The sequence below is a fragment of the Nothoprocta perdicaria genome, unplaced genomic scaffold (genome assembly GCF_003342845.1).
Source record: "Nothoprocta perdicaria isolate Ctin4 unplaced genomic scaffold, notPer1 scaffold_3, whole genome shotgun sequence".
Classification (NCBI taxonomy): Eukaryota; Metazoa; Chordata; class Aves; order Tinamiformes; family Tinamidae; genus Nothoprocta; species Nothoprocta perdicaria.
This window is the reverse complement of record NW_020455532.1, coordinates 3758683-3775748: the sequence shown is the minus strand read 5'-3', so window position 1 is coordinate 3775748 and position 17066 is coordinate 3758683. Positions and strand designations below refer to the sequence as shown.

At 32.2% G+C, this 17066-nt stretch overlaps 1 protein-coding gene across 1 annotated transcript in view; it reads right to left on the bottom strand.

Annotated features, from left to right (window-relative positions):
• SYCP2 (synaptonemal complex protein 2) overlaps positions 1 to 17066 on the bottom strand; it is a 28050-nt gene that overhangs the window by 2609 nt on the left and 8375 nt on the right. The window contains exons 14-38 of the mRNA XM_026041931.1: positions 16755 to 16815; positions 16442 to 16590; positions 15365 to 15439; positions 14720 to 14875; positions 13535 to 13634; positions 12876 to 12994; positions 11997 to 12095; positions 11806 to 11878; positions 11632 to 11689; positions 10970 to 11088; positions 10498 to 10610; positions 9989 to 10107; positions 7931 to 7988; positions 7408 to 7463; positions 6823 to 6871; positions 6543 to 6717; positions 6120 to 6184; positions 5251 to 5430; positions 4312 to 4498; positions 3606 to 3856; positions 2638 to 2811; positions 1961 to 2051; positions 1208 to 1369; positions 790 to 917; positions 72 to 166 (exon numbers count right to left, since the gene is read on the bottom strand). Coding sequence (XP_025897716.1) covers positions 72 to 166; positions 790 to 917; positions 1208 to 1369; positions 1961 to 2051; positions 2638 to 2811; positions 3606 to 3856; positions 4312 to 4498; positions 5251 to 5430; positions 6120 to 6184; positions 6543 to 6717; positions 6823 to 6871; positions 7408 to 7463; positions 7931 to 7988; positions 9989 to 10107; positions 10498 to 10610; positions 10970 to 11088; positions 11632 to 11689; positions 11806 to 11878; positions 11997 to 12095; positions 12876 to 12994; positions 13535 to 13634; positions 14720 to 14875; positions 15365 to 15439; positions 16442 to 16590; positions 16755 to 16815 — 2912 coding nt within the window. The remainder of the gene's footprint in view (positions 1 to 71; positions 167 to 789; positions 918 to 1207; positions 1370 to 1960; positions 2052 to 2637; positions 2812 to 3605; positions 3857 to 4311; positions 4499 to 5250; positions 5431 to 6119; positions 6185 to 6542; positions 6718 to 6822; positions 6872 to 7407; positions 7464 to 7930; positions 7989 to 9988; positions 10108 to 10497; positions 10611 to 10969; positions 11089 to 11631; positions 11690 to 11805; positions 11879 to 11996; positions 12096 to 12875; positions 12995 to 13534; positions 13635 to 14719; positions 14876 to 15364; positions 15440 to 16441; positions 16591 to 16754; positions 16816 to 17066) is intronic.

Sequence of the window (17066 nt, the reverse complement as noted above, 5' to 3'; positions counted from 1 at the left end):
AAAGTAAGTTACATTTAGAATGTATTTGTTGCACCTAAAATGTGTTTTGAAGTTAATCTTTTGAAATAGACCTGCATTCATGAAGCTGAAAACTCATTGTTGCCAAATGCTGGTGGGCAGCTCTTAATGACTGCTTAGTGAAATAATCCATTTTCCTTGATCGGCTCTAGAAGAGTATGTTTTAATATTAGTTTCAGATTATTTTAACAAAAACCTATTAATATACTAAGCACTGTAATTATTTAATATCCCAGATGGTACACAGCAAAAACAATCTTTATTACATTATTTCCTTATCCTTTAGAAAAAGCTATTTATTAATGATATATTAATAAACATAAGTTCATATTTTGGTCAAAAATCTATTTAAAGCAGAATATAAATTATTCTAAAAAACCTAATGTATACTTCCTCTATTTTCAGGAAACCTAGCATGTGATGTGTGTCTGCAGCTGTCTTGCATAAGGGAAAGCATGATTTGGGCTCATTCTTCCTTTTCTCTAAGTTAAATTCACAATGTTGAACAACTGAAAACCAAAATGTAGTAACTACTTTAAATAAATAAGCTTGTTTCTCACAAGAGAAGATAAAAAAATAAAGCAGATCACAAAAACAAAGTGCGATTTTCTAGTAGGAATTGAAAAAGGTTTAAACAGTCCTAAATCCGCAATTTCTTAAGTTTCTATATGCACTTAGCTATATCCGTGTTCTTTAAACCAAATTCTTTAATGCAAGTTATATTTGTATGTACCTAAACATACAATTAATATTGTATGTGAAATGCCTTGCCTGGATTTTCCTAGTAAATTCTGCTCGAAGCTTCTGACATATACTGATAGTTGAACAATCAGGTCCCCAATTCTCTCCATCCAAAAGAGGCAGATCATTTACAGATAGAGTAGATATGCTTTCGGATACTTTAATAAAAAAAAAAAAAAAAAAGTCACATTTCAGTATTAAAAAGCATCAAAAGCATCATCTTGTCTCTGGTTATACCAGGAACCATCAAGCTGCTATTAAAATATGAAGCTTAGTTTCATCAATTAAGTGGCTGATAGGCTTTTATTTTCATTTGTTTCGATATTATTTTATCGAATTTCTGACTTTTTACAGACAATTCAAGTACTTATGTTTTTATAGTTACATACTTTTAATTTTTTTTTTTGCACAACTATACTAAAAAAACAACTTTAACTCAACAGCTAACCTCTGTAAGCAGTATCATCATTTGGTTTAAATAATTTTCTAGGCTGCATCTTTATTGTTTTGTTTCCTTTCTTTTCCTCTTGCTTTTTTGTTTCTACTTCATCAGAATTGCTTTCTGTATCACTGTGGTACCTTCGTTTGAGAAACATTTGCACACTTGGCCCTTCAACAAACACGAAGACAATGTTTAGTTTTAGGATTATTTAAAACAATACCACTGAAAGACAAGAGATTTTATTCCCTTCAGATGAAAAGTCTAAGAGCAGGTGTCCTTATGTGGAGTTCCATATAAAATTTAGTGAGCACTGCATTTATAGATGGCATGTTGAATAGGTATGTGTACTTCTAGTAAATAAACGATGCAATTCAGTGCGAAGCAGAAGGCTTACTGGTCCACACAAAAATAGCTTCCTAAATAAAATCACTCATACCAAACTCTATTTTCCCCAATAACCCAATTTCCCACTGTTTCATTATCAGCGAAAGTGCTTCTTGATCCAYCTAATTCATATTATAGAGAAACTGTATTTTGGAGGCACATTTTCAGTTTATGTAGATAGTGGAGAGTATTTAAAGAAGTGCGAAAACATGAAGACTGATGTGAAAAAATAACATTAACTTAGGAAAGGAATAAAAAAATGAAAAATATAAAAGAGAATAGGATTCCAATACTTGAGTGATACTTGCATGCCAAAGAAACACTTTTATTAAATATTACAAAGGAAGACTTTTGTCTAAAATTAAACATTTATACCAGACTCATGTATGGGGCCACAAGGTTCTTCACACCAGGACTGTACTTTACTTCCACTGGAAATAGATAATGGAGATGGTGGCAAAGAATCCTAAAAGAAAGGTCAATGCATATTAGCTTCCACAGTGTAGAAGTCTTCATCAGAAACCCATATTTATGCTGCTTTTCTTTAATCTACAAACATAACCAGAGCAAGGAAAAATACCAAGTGAATTCTACATAATCTTGTTATATAAAAGAAAAAATAAATTCTTCATCACATTAACAATTAATGATAACAAAAGGTCAAGCAACCAATAAAGTCTACCTCTTCTTAGTTTGAAGATAAAAAGTATTCTTAAAGGAATCATTAGCGCTGGTGTTTTGCCATAACAAATATTCATGAAAATTGGTACRAAGGTACAGTAGTTCATTTGTCAGTACAATAATAATTTCTTCATTAAGTACTGTAACACTGTGATAGCACATTTCCACATTAAGAACTTCTGCATGAGGATGTCATAGTTCTTTATAAATAAACTGTTTTGTTTTTAAAAGTCAAAAAGAAAATATTACCTTGTAACATACTAATTATAATTGGTCTTATTGAGACTCAATTCTTTTTATCCACATGAAAAAAGTTAAAGATATGCAAGACAGACTTACAATATTATAAAATATTATAAATATTAGCGTACTTCTTTACTTTTGATAGGTTTAGTGATATCTTGTACTTTTTTTTCAAGAGGACGCTTCTCGGAAGAGCACAGCTTAAGACTTGAATCTTCATTAGCCTCACATGTTTCAGATACTGATCCCTCTGCATGCTTTCCAGTGAGACCTTTGTATGTGGTTATGGGAGTTAAGCTGAGCTAAAAATTAGGAAATAACAAAGGCATAATTGAGAAGGTATGTGCAAAAGTGTACTACAACTAAGATTAAGAAACAATAATGAACTACTGTATTTAACTGAAAGATTAAAAGAAAAAATATTTAGAATACATTGAAATGATGAGATAAAAAAAGATACTTTTCCACAAAGGACTCCCACTACGAATGGGAGACAACTGCAAAGCTTTTTTCTATCTGCAGAAATTCCAAATGAATTCCAATTTAAGCTTTTTTGGGGAAAAAACTAATTAATATTCATGCTGCACAATAGTATTTGCATAATTTCTGCTTTGCTCATAACATGAGAACAGCTTTGAATGACTGACAAATACTACCCAAATTTGTTTTTTGAAATATAAATCCTCCTTTGATAAGTTGTTTTTTGAAAATTTTACATGTATTCTATTTAATGCTCCCTTCCTGGGATACTCATTCAAGAGACGAGTGAAAAAAAACATGGTATTCAGAACTTGACATCCTTCAGAGAAGGATACAAGAAACCAATTTAAACCAGTTTCAGATTATGCTAACTTCTATAGATCACTTAAAATCCCCATACAATTACAAGTCTCTTTCAGTGAAACTCAACCAATACTAATTGCTTGTGTGTCAAGCAGTATCTATCTGGCATTTTTAGAACTAGTAAAAATCTGGGAATAGCATTTTGGTTATGTCTGGTATATGGGTGGAAAACAAAGGCCTTTCCAAAAATGGAACTGCTTCATTTAAAACACAAATAATGAAAAAAAAAAGGATATTAACTTGATATTCTTACCAAAGATGCTGCATTTAAAACAGACGAGAAACTTTTGTTTCTAAAGGTTAAATTCTGACCAATAGCCCTAGGGGACTGATTTAGATGTGTAGCTTGAGTATTCTTTGTTTGTGGACAGAGATTGCTTGGAGAGATTCCTTCCACAAAGTTCAAAGATTCCATTTTTTCTGGTGTGGACTCCTGAAGCCCAGGTGATCTTTCACTAGATACTGGCTCTTGAGTAAAATCACCCTCTGACAGTCCTTCAACACCTAGAAAACAGTTGTTTAGCTGTGAGCATGAGGAATGAAAGGAATAGTAGTATGTTAAAGCCAAATATTGTTAAGCGTCCAAGCCTTCAGTGTCTACAAAACTCAGTGCACAAAATGTGACTCTACTGAATGATTGGTCATCTTTGCCATACTGAAAACTGTCTGCATCCTCCACATTATTTTAGCAGCTACCAGATGAATTCTAACAGCCTGCTTTCAATTACATAATGCACTTCTGTATTATGCTAACGCCAAATAATCCCACAAATCTATAACAATGTTAGTGATATTTCAAAACATTTTCTTATGCTATATGGTATACACATATATGGTTGAATTACAGGATATTTCATATTATAAAAGCATAAAATATAGAACTGCCTTACTGTGATGATACTCATCTAACCTTCAACTTTATAGAAAGTATCTCCAAAACACACAATCAAAATACATACATCTCACTGCCTCAAGTGATGCAGGACTTTCAGATGAAGGCATTTCAATTTCTGTTGGATTTACAGAATTCTTTGATTTARTAAATGCTTTATGTGTATAGATTTTTTTCTTCCTTGGCTTCACTGATATAATTTTCTGTAGTTCCTTCTGCTGATTCTCATTTTCCTTTTGCCCATTTTTATGTTCCTATCAAAACAGAGCAGTTATAAAAATATTACTTTCAAACATAAAAAAAAGGTATTATTTACGTGCACAGCTGAACAAACAGAAGGCCCCCAAAAGAAAGATCATTAGAAGGATATCAGATGTTCTAATGTTAAGCATTCAATTTGTGTAATTCAGTATCCAAATTTCTGCTCTCATACAGTTTCCTACTGTTAGAAACAATTAGTGGTGCTTCATGAATTAATCAGTTAATCTGAAAGACTTTTCCATGTAAATTAAAATTTAAGCTAAAAAATGAAAATGTTTAAGCCCTATGGCATTGATTTGTGTATAAACTAGGCTAAGAAAAAATTTAGATATTTACCAGTATTGACATAAAATCTCTCTGAAGATTTTTTTTTTTACATCAAAATAGGTATAGTGAAATCAAAATCACATTATGCTCTCAAAGAACTTACCTTATATTGACTAACATCTCCCATTAACACAACATTTTAGAACTTTAAGTAAAGGACCTGGCAGTTCTTTGGAGCAGAAAACAACTCAGAAATAGAAAATTAATTACTATTATTAGAAATCTAAGGTTTAGAGTAGTATTTGGGCCTAGTTTTCTATAGCAGGTAACCACTCACAATTAAAATGGTGGGTAGCAGAAACCGTGAATGCTACAGAAAATTCAGTTAAACTTGTTTGTGCGCTGCACTCAATTTTCAGAATACACTTTGGAAGATGCTTCACAAGATGATTTTTAGGAATACAGCGCAACCATTTACCTTTCCTCTTGACTTCTCTCTCTTAGAGGTGCATGGTGAAGACAATTTTTCACTCTCTGACTCTGAACTCGAAGGTTCCTTGTAATTTTTTGCTAAGGCAGCTTTTCGAGGTCGCTTTGGTCTGGTGGTTTGTTCTATCATTTCATTAGTTCTGTCATTTTGTTTTTTACATTTCACTGTCTTTGGACAAATAAAAACATCTTCAATTTAAATCAGAATAACTACAAGTGTAAATGTCAGGTAACTATTTAATTACTTAGAATCCATTATTTCAAAACAACTAAACAAGCATTCTCAATTACTGTGTGAATAAAGCACTGAACAGCTGATAAACTACACRTTAATTCATTAGTGAAAATGTTGTTTCCCTTATTCTCCAGACTAAAATGAACCAGACTGGTAAATCTAACCAATAAAAGTGCTAGTTTTTGCTATTAAAAAGTCAAAACTGAGCCTAGAAAACCAGCAAATTATATCAAAGAGTTAAATGGGAAGTTACTGAATAGAAATTATCATGGTACAAGCACTTCCATGGATCTCTGCTGACAGTTCTACAAAAGTCCTCAAGTTTTTCATTCACATAGGAGGTGTCTATTAAGGAGGAAGTAGTCATCATCRATATTTCTAAATAATAAAACTTTCAAGAGCATCGAAGTACAAATAAACACCCTCTTAGCTAGTATTATTATTGAAAGACAAGTTAAAATACCACATAAAAAGAATATACTACCTGAAAAGACCTAAACGGATTTTTTAAATCATTTGAAATAAACATGGAAAAATTTCATACATCTAGCAAAGTAATTTAAAAAGCAATTCATTTGGTAAGTTGTTTTCAATATCTGTTACAAGTTAAAAGTTACAGTTACCTTTTTCTTTTTTGTATTTTCTCCTTTAGAAAAATCAACCTGGCATGCAGGTTCAAGGATTTTACCTGTTGTTAAAATAAACACTGTTAGGAAGTAGCAGCAGCAGAGACAGATGTTTGAAATTTACAGTTTAACAGTAAGACTATGGAGTCCCTTTTATTTCCACAAATCTGGAACTGCTTTTACTCCATTATTTAAGTAAAAGCTTTTTTTTCCTAAAAGAACAAAAAAAMCCCTCAAATCTAATTCCTCTACCCCATCAAAACTCATAAATGATTAGGAGAACTATTTCTAAAATTCCTTCTGATTGGACATATGACAACAAAAACACGTGGTAGATTTAACAGCACATTATGCACTGCACAGTTAGCAACTGTAGATAAATTAAATATAGCATTCTTAACGAATATAAACAAATCTTACTTTTTTCTGTGCTCACTGATTTCCCTATGTTTTTACTTCTACTGTAATCAATTAACTGTGGTTTCGATTTTCTATTTGATTCTTGCAGCCAACTAATCTCTGTCTTACTGTCATCATATTTGTAGTCTGTATCTGTGTCACTAAAGAGATGCTTCCTGTTTCGATTGTTTTTAGTCTACAAAAGAACAGAAGACCATTTAAAAATACACCTTTCACTTACAAATGTGGTATTTAAAGGCAGGAACACCAGATAAACTGATCCCCAAAACCTGAGCCTTACTTTTTTCTCTCCTTTCATTTCAGCACTAATTTTACTGGCAGATGAATTCCTTAAGAAAACAAGAAAGAAAAAAAGGACAGCTTTTAAGAAAAAAAAAGTGTCAAATATTTTTTCCAAAACGTTCTGCTATTCATATGCAGGGATTAAGGATTTAAATAAATCTACCCATTTTTGTTTTCTCATTCATTTCAGGAAAAACTCAAATCCTAAAGGAATATCTTATGTTCTAGAGACAAACAGCAACACATAGTAACAATAAAATTTTCCTCTTGCAGGCTGGTTAGTAATGAAAAAATCATCCCTCTTTCCAGGATGTTATATCCCTGTAGTGTTCCATGAGGAGCGCTTAAGTTTTCTACTCCATGAAATACACCATTTCATTTTTATCAACTTATGGACGACTTTCCCACAGAAAAACTTTTAAATAGCCTAAGATATCATGGTAAGTACATTTATTAAAAGTGGTAACATCTCAACTTGGTTGTCACTCATACATTCCCTGGACTAGCATAGAAGAAGGCTGGGCAATAGAGAAGGTATTGTTCTGGATGACAATCAGGGTGGACTAAGGCACAATATCCCTACCCCTTTTTGGCTGGATTTGTACAAACGCTCAGTTCAGTAACACGCAATTCTTGGACCTGAAAATGTAACAAATAAGTGGGAAACAACTGAAAAAAAATGATTCAACACACTCTTTAAACAAACTTAGAATGATAATTTCCATCTCAGAAATTATTTAAAAGAAGAGCTGATGGTAAAAGCAAGGAGGAATTAAGCTTTTGTATCTCAGTAGACTAATTTTCAATCATTTTGCCCACTGCTGCCTTCTACTCAGCAAGTTTTCTCAGCAATAAAAGGCACAGTATTGTCTTTTGCTTTTATCTTTACTAAATTTGTATTCAACATCTGAGCAAAAATGTCTGTAAGAAAAGAACAGAAGGCAGCTTCTACTGTTTCTAATCATAGATTTATGCTCTTTCATTCTCAGTTCAGAAATATGTTTTAGAAGATTCCAATGGCCAGAAGTTTATGTCGGTGCACATTATTATACAATTAACAATTATATAGCTATTTTTACACAAAAGTTAGAAATACAACATCTTACTCCAAGCTTTATTGTAGGCTCATCAAACCCACTGATGTTGAAGTTGTAGATATCATCCCTGTCAAATAAGCACATAGAACATTTGTGTGGGTGAATTAAAGATCATCTCCCAAAATGGGTAAGAAAAATTGGAGATATTGTTTGAAATTGTTTCCACTACTCACACAACATGATCTGAAGTTACATTAAGAAAAGTAGCAGTTTTCAGGTTTCTGYTTTGAACTTTTTCCTATACATAAAATCAAAAGGTACACACCTGGATTTGGACTTAGACATTCAAACACACTATCATCTCAAAAAGCAAGCGTTTTCACATAAACTTACGAAAAAACCTAGCAGATGTTCAGGTTCTCTCACATCTGAYGAACAATAATAGAGTAAGGCAAAAGAGGATAAGAGTCGGCAGAAACTAAACGTACAATGTATATTTTCACCCCTTAAGGATATTCAACTCATTGCATTTTTTTTGCCTAAAGGTACTAGGATTCATCTCGAAGTTTGGGATATTTCCTATTTAAGTATTTTATAGTCCCATTTAGTTCAACTTGTCTACATAGTCATCTTTCCTCTACATTTGTAGTATTTCTATATTGAAAAAATTCCATACTCAAAAGAAATTCATTTAATATCGAACTCATTTAATATTGTGAGATTTAATTACACAGTATGTAACTAGGAATAAATTTGCACTTCCCTCACTAATAGGTGCCGATATAAATACTATTCTGGCTAATGSAAAAACAAAATATTAAAAATATTTTAGATATACACATCTTATATTAAACAATAACTTCTACAGAAATATTTAACATTACTTAATATTTATTAACTTTTGTTTTACATCCATTAGCTGTCACTGTATTTTAGTTTTTACATCCTCGTATTTCTGAAGTATTTTCGCAGATTTGTGATATAATAAAACATAGTCCAATGAAAGCAATAATTTAGGTATACCTTATAGACACTGAAATGGGACTTAAGTAAATGTGATCTAAAAGAAATAAAGATACATTTTTTAAAACATTAAGTAGAAAATATGCATTAAAATACTGCTTGTGTAAGTAAAAGCCTTTAAAAAAAAACCCATCCTTGTACTGACAGCATAGCCTAAAAATAATTCTTATATATGATCTCCTGAAGGTTTTCTGCTTCAATTTTACACACACACAAAAAAAATTCTTTTCACCTTTCAATACTGAATTTCAATTTTTCACCTTTCAATACTGAATTTCAATATATGATTTTTCAGAACTCATACAATCATGTAAGTTTTCTCCTCCACTATACCCAAACACTAAGGGCAAAAAGGTTATCTCAAGACAATTTAACAGCTAGTCAGGCATTATAGTACTAAAATGAGCAGGTTAATGGGGATTTTCAGAAACAATTYGTTTTAACAAGCACTTTCATTTTTGTTCTGGAAAAAATATTTCTGGATCACACAGCTATGTTGCATATCCTGTCTTCAAATCCCTACCCAAAGCCTTTAAAAGGTAAAATAATGCTGCAGCCTCTCCATTCCTTTGCATCCATTTACAATCAAACTGTAAAAGAGAAGTGGGGTAACTGTATCTACAGAGTGTCTCACAGAAGCAGCYCGTAAGATATAACTGACAATAAATACATTAAACTGTCTACCAGTCAACTCTTCAAGGAGAGAACTAGGAACTGCGGATGGTTAAAAGAATGATGACTGAATACAAGATTAAACCTTGAACTAGGATAGTTTCTTGAACTAAACCTTGAACTAAAATGGGGGCACATATATTGCGCAATATCCATTAAGTGTCCCAACTACTCCTTTCTCACGAAAAGTGCTTTTAGTGAGTGGATGAGTGAAAGAGAACTCTGACAAGAGAATTTCTGACTGACCCTGCAGTGATCTTCGTTACTGAGACTATCAGACAGACTACTAGTCTCCTGCACTTTGGTAGGAGGTTTACCAGAAGTTAACAAGCAGCTCTGATGAAAGCAGAATGTGAAATACCTGAAAACAGAAGAGTAACTCACACACAAAGCCAGATGCACAAACACACAAGTAAGCAGTTCACATCATACCTGTTATAATCTGATGAGTGTCTTGAGTTGCTTTTATCATCAAGCTTTTGTTTATATCTATCACTGATGTTACTAATTAGTACTTTAGTTGCTTCTTTCATTTCTTTAGACTTTGTTTTCTGTAATGATATTTTGTCAGATTTTTAACTTAGAACTCATTCAACAGAAGCACAAAGCAGTTTCCCCCAAATCACCTAATTCCAATAGACAGTCCTATTCAAGTATTAATTCACATTCCTTTGGGAACCACTGTTCGTTTTATGGGTAACGGATGGGAAAATAAAATAGGATTCATTTCTATTTATTTATTAATTTATTTATAAAAAAAACAATGTTAAGTCACAGTGAAAGAAAAACTTTTTTACTTGACATTAGTTCACTCTATATTAATGGAAGCTTAATATCAGATAATTTTCTTAGATACATAAAAATATATCTGTAGAGTTTTGAAATATTGAAAATCAGGCACTTTCCTGAATTATAAATGAAATAAAATGTAAAAAACTCACTGTCTTTGATTGCTTATGATTTGCAGTCTCTTCTCTAAAGAAAGTAACAGCTTCTTCTTTTGCATTCTTGTATTTTGTAAAATCAGAATTCAAAGATGTTTCAGACACTCTGGCTGAAAGAATGTTTTAAATTATGTTTCAACAGTAGTCAGAAAATTAATCCCTTCTGTACTTAACATTTTCTGTCCAATATGATGAATATTGTTTGACTATCCACTCAGTATTTAAAATTTTTTGCCCTCATTGTGTAGATTTCTTTTTTTTTCCTTCTTTTTTCTATTACCTTATTTTTCTGGAAAAGTACTTTCAAAAACTAAGTAGGAAGCTTTATATTTCACAGCTCTTTCACTAAGAATAGAAACTAATATGGGGACATTAAAAAAAAAAATAGTACCGGATTAAAAATTCATCAGAAACATTTTTGGCATAACAATTAATGAAATACAAACATAACCTGGATGGAATGTATCACCTGATGGCAGATTGAGCTTTTGTTTGTTACAAGTCATTATATCAGTCTCAGGAACAGAGCATGTTCGCTTTTTCCATGTTTTAATTTTATCAAAAGAGTTTTCCAAAAGACTGGGCAACCTAACAAAAATAATACCATCTTATTAAGAACGCATTGCAGAAAATAGCCTTAATCACAATAAACTTTAACCACAAAAYAGGAAACGTGTGATAGATGGTAGATACTAATGCACGTTAGATATTGTAGACATTGTAAAATTCAGACTTTGTAACAGAGCAAACAAAGAATACATGGTTTTACATCAGTATCTAAAAGGAACAGTATCCAATGGCCACCATTCAAGTTGACTCTATCTGTAAGCGGGTAATGTGCCGACTGCTATTACAAACAGATGAAATTGGCACTTTTTTTATGATACAGTTCACTTATACATAAACCCCTGTGTTATTTGAATTTTATATTCTGATGTCACTTGGAAGAATTACTCTGCTTATAATAAAACACTGCCTGAACTCGATTTAACTCCTATCTGGAAGACAAATTCTGGAATCTTCTAAAGCTATATATAAAAATTTCAACTGCGGCAAACTTACACCCAATGCTCTCAAAAATAATAAATTTTTCTTAACAGCGATTACTTTGAATCCTTTTCCAATACTTACAAAGATTTGTTACATCTTCCTACTGGCTGAGAATCAGGAACAACATCTGATATATCATCTAAAGGAGATATTAATCATTATTATAATAATTATAATAAAAGAAATGGACAAAAGTAAAATAAAACTAAACAAAACAACACCCCAAGAACTACCAACACTTGCAAAGCTACTTGCCTGAAGTTGGCTTTTGATTGGCCTCATGTTCTGTCTCATCTAACATTTTTAAAACTTCTTCAGCACACATTTGCTACATAGTAGGACAATACAAAGAAAATGCATTGGCAAAGGACTATACACAGTATCATCTTAAAGGCTGTGTTTTCCCTAATAAAATACTGTTACAGTTACAGAAATCATTTTCATACCTTTTCAGGTAGCTTTGCCTCATTTTGGGTTTTTGACTTCCTTGTGAAACTTCCTTGGCTTTCACAAAATTCACTGTCTAGTGCACTCTTCTGTCTACTCTAAAAAGGACAGTAACATCCACAATCCATACAGGCAAAGTAGTAGACTTTTAGTAAAAAAAAAAAAATGCTTGAAATAATCTAAACTAGACATCTTATTTGTAGTAGTTGACTTCTAAAGCATAGCAATACCAAGAAATATATTTCAGAATACTAAAATAAGAGATTTGATCCAAATCTGATSCCAAAAGACATTTAGAAATTGAAATCAAAGTGTTAGTTTGAAGTTTTTGCTTAACCAGGACAGAATCAAAAAAATACACTCAAGTTGCAGTTATTTAGTGTCATTTCTGTAGCTTTGTTAAGAGTTTAGCAACTGCACTGATCAAAAATATACTAAAATCGAAGAGTGTATAAACACTGGGGACATTTAGAATTTCACCATTATTGCTGACTGTATTATATATTCTTTAGAAGTATTTCAGCACTGCACAACGAATGTGATATTCCATGTACACACCGCTACAAAACTGTACAGGGAGAACTGGTTGTTGACAGAAGCAGGTTAACCCTGGGGTCAAAACTGATGACTCAATGTAAATTCTGGCTAATTTTATAAGTCAGCTTGCCCAGAGACTAAATATGAAATCAAGAGGACAAGAAAACATTATGCAATAGAATAATACATGGGGTTTTTTGTTTGTTTGTTTAATGCAAGTTACAGATGACAAAAAATCTCCCCAAAATACAAAATARGAAGAATTTAAGTGCCCTTTCCCCTCCACGTCCTGCAGCACTATTATTTTCAGTAAAGGACTTAGCTACAGATGATGTGCATACTCSAGTAACTTCTTGATATAAATTCCTTGTTCTGGTCTCATTTACAGCATTAACATTAGTTCTTTCAGCTGAGCTCATCAACTGCAAAGGTAATTTGAGTCGTGCTTTGCAGGGAGTGGCTGCAAACAAACCAGAGACATGTTAGAATTCCACCCTTTGATCCATTACAGTTATTGTGCTGACTGTGCCATCAGTATGTGATTACCACACCCGTGTGGCATGACCACATTATTCTRTAAGTTTAATAATGCTAGCTAGTGGTGGTATCAACTCATTATGTACCAGTAACAATTCTACTGATTTAAATTAAGTTACATAAAGGTTAATAGATCAATAACAGACTGAGGATGTTTGGAGGATGACAATTCTTACATCCTGACACTGACAGAAAAGCTAGCTATATATTAAAATACTTAGCTATGCTTTTGTTGGAATAGACTGCATGATGAATTCCAAATAAAAGCCAAAGAAGTTCTCTTATTCCTTCCTGATTTGAAAATTTTGCCATTTGCAAAAAAAAATTTAAAAAACAGGGAAAATGAAAAAATTTGCATAGATGTCACTAACGGTATAAATTATCTCCTTCAGAAATTAATTAACAATGTACTTCAGAGACTGATTATATCATACTTTTACCCTGAAAGTACTTGCCAACTTACAGGAACTAACAAAAATCAGTGGGCTCCTTGTAGGAAATGTTGCAGTTCCAGGAATAATCACTGATGCTTCAGAGACTTTCCTTTTACGAGATGTGTTTATCTTGAAGCACAAAAAAAGCAAAGCAAAAATATGCAGTTTTAAGGATGAGAAAACAAGATTTCAGAAAATTATTTCCAGGATTTTTTTTTTTTTTTTTTTTTTTTTTTTTATTTACTGGGCTATCAATTTCTATTGCTTCACACATAAGTGTTTCAGGGGCACTTTTTGTACTTTTCTATTTACACATTAATTAATAATCAAAATTAAAGATTTTTGTCTGAGATTAGAGATTGTTCTTTTTCTAAATTAATTCAGTAAGGGACAAACTGTGTCCCTGGTTAACAATCCAAGCAACTTGGATAATTTCCACGAGTTTTCACAAAATTATCCCATAAGCTACAGCAGAGTCTAAGGGAGGACTTTTACTAGAGACCATTGCCAGTAAAGCATGCATTGCATGACAGTGAAGATAAATCAATGGTCTTTATCTTCACTATTGCCCTCATCTTTTCCCCCATCCCTAGCATATCTGTAGCTAGTCAGTAATATAACTGTGCTACATGTATAACTTCATACTCGTGTCACGAAAGAAACAGCAGACTTCATAAATTTTGCTACTTCAACAATTTAAATCAGAGAATCACCTTTGTATAGAAGCACTCCCATTAAATTCATTACCATAACCAGGAAACAGACTTCATCTGGACAAATTCATCAAAGCTATTTTTGCAAGCATCAGTCTCTGTGAACACAATGCCTATAGGACTTGTCTCTAATTAGAGTTATTTCTATACCTTACCATTTAAGCCTCAAAACGCTGTATGAGACATGTACCATAAAGAGATATAAGCATGTCTTGAAATATTCTACAGAGAATTTTCAAAGCATAATGATCTATTAAGTAAAATTAACAATTGCTTTTTATCATGCTTATTTTGAAACTGTAACACTAATAGTAGTGAGAAATCTTTTATTGAAAAGAGATTTATATAGCTTTGTGTCAAGCAACAAAACCAATATCTGCTTTATCATATTCCAATTATAAAATAACAAACATCAAAAGTTTTTTTWATCACAAAATACAATAGATATTTAGACTTGTATTTCTGAGGCAATCTTTCCTGCTTTAATAACTCTACTCTTACCTTGGAGGTATCRTCTTTGCGTATGTCTTCAGTGCTGTTTTTACTCAGAGTGCTCACAGTTCCAGGAGGTTGCTGGATTTTGGACTCGCTGGATTTCTCTTCTACTCCAGCTTTTTCTCCCAAACATGGTGACAGCTGACTTTCTGGTACCAGAATCTATATGGTATTTTGRAGAAAAAAAAAGCGTGCTAAATATTTCTTTTGCTCTCTATGTACATACACACACACAAGAGACATATAATGCATACAATGCATGTTTTAGACACATATAAAAGTCTACATGTACACATACATATCTATTTTTATATATAAACTTCCTTACCCTAACTATCACTTTTAACACTGTGGATTTGGATAGAAACTATACTGCTCATAGCGATTTTGAAAAGCATCTGTTTAGCTTGGAAGAACAGGCTACAAGATTACACTTGATTCACATAAAAAACTTCTCTGCAGGACTTGCATACTTTTTCTGATTCTCTCACAAATGCAGAGGTGAYACTTGCATGCTTACCAAAATAACATAAGAGTTTCATCTTTCAAGATGCTGATAACTTATGATTCATCTTAAATTCATTATTGACCAGAATTAACATAAAAATAAAACACATACAAAAGATTTCCCCACATTCTGAAGCACAATACCTGTGATCCACTTTCATCAAACACAACATGTACAGTTGTTTTGGCAACTGAGGCAGACTGCTTTTTATTAAATCCCTGTAAAACAAAAAATCATCAATGTAAAATACAAACTTTGCTCTATTTTTTTAAACGATCACAAAGGAAATTATTAGGTCAGAGAACATCAGTATCAGAAATCAGGATAAAGGGGAAAATAAATTTTGCACTTGCATCTGCTCCCAAGTTATGAAGAACTGAAGGCAGCCTGAGTGCCACAAGCAGTAATCTACAGTTGATTAAAGATTTCTAAACAAATGTTTTGCATTTTAAAATTCCAGGCCATTATAATCATCCCTTTAGTTCTGCACGGCAATTCTGAAGAAGAAAGAGTAATAATAGCGCACAGTATTCCCAAAGGTAGGGCACTGAGTTGAGTTGCGGAGTTCCAGTTTCAAGTGTTTGATTCAAACGAGTCTTTCCTATTTGCTCTTATCAGAGCTTCTTCAGCTTCCCTGAAATAACATGGATTGGGCCAAAGGAGGAGCCTGAAATTCTAGCGGATAGCAGGGAGACTACAAGTTTGGCTTAACCTCTGACCTACATCAGGGAGATGGAAAATGAGAAGATGCAACAGAAAACAGACCAAGAATGAAATCAATGCACAACTCCTAAGCTTGTAAGAATAAGCTTGTAAGAATAAGCATGGTAGACATGCCATGATACACGGTGGACAAGTCAGTTCTCCACTTGGAAGAATCTAATTCTAATGCAAAACTTGACATTAATCTATTGTGTTGCATTTACAMCATGCAAATGGATTTTTCCTTTAAAATTCCTTATTGATCTTTCCTTTAAAATGAATTYCTACAGCAATTCATTTTAAATATTTTATGCATCTGAAGGTTAACACATTATGGATAAATGCTGCTCTGCAGTGGCCATCACAGTCAGGAACTATGTATAAACACACATCAATAAAATAACCACATTTATGACAACATTCATAAAAACATTCATATGGGAAGAGACATTCATTCTTGGTGAATAAAAACAATCTATTAGAAAAGATGTTTAAATCTTACCTTTAATTTACCTTACCTTAAATTTATGTTCTCCATAAATCTTTCTGGTTGCATCTTTGATTTCCAATATGGAATCAAAATACAAAAAAAAATTCTCTCCTCCTTGATCACCCACACTCATCGGGCTTTTTAGACTGATTGTTAGTAATTTCTTTGAATCTTTTTCTGAACAAAAACAGTATTTTAAAGGTACTTTCATTAGAATTTAATATGTGTAACATTTTAAATAGTAATTTGCTTTTCTAAAAATTGATAAAATGCTAGAGCGCTGACTCAATCTGAAAATCCAAGTTAATATCTAACAAACAATAAATTATGTTCATGAATACCTTCAAGGTTGTAATGTTCTACCTCCTCTTCCGGTATAATGACTGTTTCCCACTGTTGTGCCTTATATAAAAAATACGCATTTTTGAGATTAAAGTTTCTACTATATTACAGTTAACTGTGATCACAAAACTATTCAATGAAGACAAATTTTCAACTTTTAAATATGTGCTAAAAGCGACAAGAAAGATACCATTTGTAACAGAGAATAAAATTAAAAGAGAATAAAAGTAAAAACAGAATAAAATTTAAAAATAATTTTAATTTTTAATTAATTTTTTAAATTTTTAATTTAAAAAAAATTAAAATTAAAA